The 839-nt window shown below is 61.7% G+C and overlaps 1 protein-coding gene across 1 annotated transcript in view; it reads left to right on the top strand.

Moving 5' to 3' along the window:
* The window catches only part of APH1A (APH1A gamma secretase subunit), an 8,647-nt gene that overhangs the window by 5,604 nt on the left and 2,204 nt on the right, over window positions 1-839 (top strand). Inside the window, exon 2 of the mRNA XM_010008777.1 lies at window positions 126-296. Coding sequence (XP_010007079.1) covers window positions 126-296 — 171 coding nt within the window. The remainder of the gene's footprint in view (window positions 1-125; window positions 297-839) is intronic.

Raw genomic sequence — 839 nt, 5'->3', positions numbered from 1 at the left:
CCGGTCCCTGGCACCGGTACCAGAAGGGTGCTGGCACTGGTAGCAAGGTGGGCAAGGCCAGGCAGAGCTGGCGGCCCCAGCCAGGGGAGCAGCAGTGGTGCCAGCAGGTGCTCCCTCTCTTGCAGGGCCTTCTTCTGGCTGGTGTCCCTGCTGCTCTCCTCCCTCATCTGGTTTATCGCCGTCAAGGCCAGCGACCCCCGCGATGAGCGGCTGCAGAGGGGGCTCTTGATTTTTGGGGTGATGTTCTCCGTGCTGCTGCAGGAGGCCTTCCGCTTCCTCTACTACAAGCTCCTCAGGTAAGGGCACCTCCCAGTCTCCCACTTTGTTGCTGGATGGGTGCCAGGTTTCAGCTGGGCTCGGGGGAATGGTGGCACCAAGCCCCCTTGGTCCTTGCCGGGAGCCTGCAGGTGGTACCCGTGCCAGTGTGCTGACCCTGAGCAGGTCCTGGGTGGCAGACCAACACAGTGTCTGGAGGATCTAGGGCTGAGGGGGCTGGTGGTGTCTCCCTGAGTTTGGGACAAACCGTGGGTGTCATGCCCTCTCTGTGACCCTCTGGCCTGGTAACTAGCACCCGCAGCTCAGGGGGACTCCAGGCACCAGGAGATGCCTGTTTTGATGCATGGGAGGCAGATGAATTAGGGATCTGCCCTGGCCTCCTGGATTCCTTCCTTAGGGAAGGGATTGTGTAAGCAGGGACAGCTTGAAGGTGGTTTTGGGGCTCTGTGGGGTGGCACATTTCCACCACCCCGTTATTGTTCGGTGGCAAGGCCCCAGCACAGCCTCAGCAGCTCCTGGGCACGCCTTGCACCTTGTCCTGCTTTGGGACAGACAGATGGACG

Source organism: Chaetura pelagica, unplaced genomic scaffold, assembly GCF_000747805.2.
Source record: "Chaetura pelagica isolate M959 unplaced genomic scaffold, ChaPel_1.0 scaffold31, whole genome shotgun sequence".
Taxonomy (NCBI): domain Eukaryota; kingdom Metazoa; phylum Chordata; class Aves; order Apodiformes; family Apodidae; genus Chaetura; species Chaetura pelagica.
This window is presented reverse-complemented; position numbering and strand designations above follow the sequence as displayed.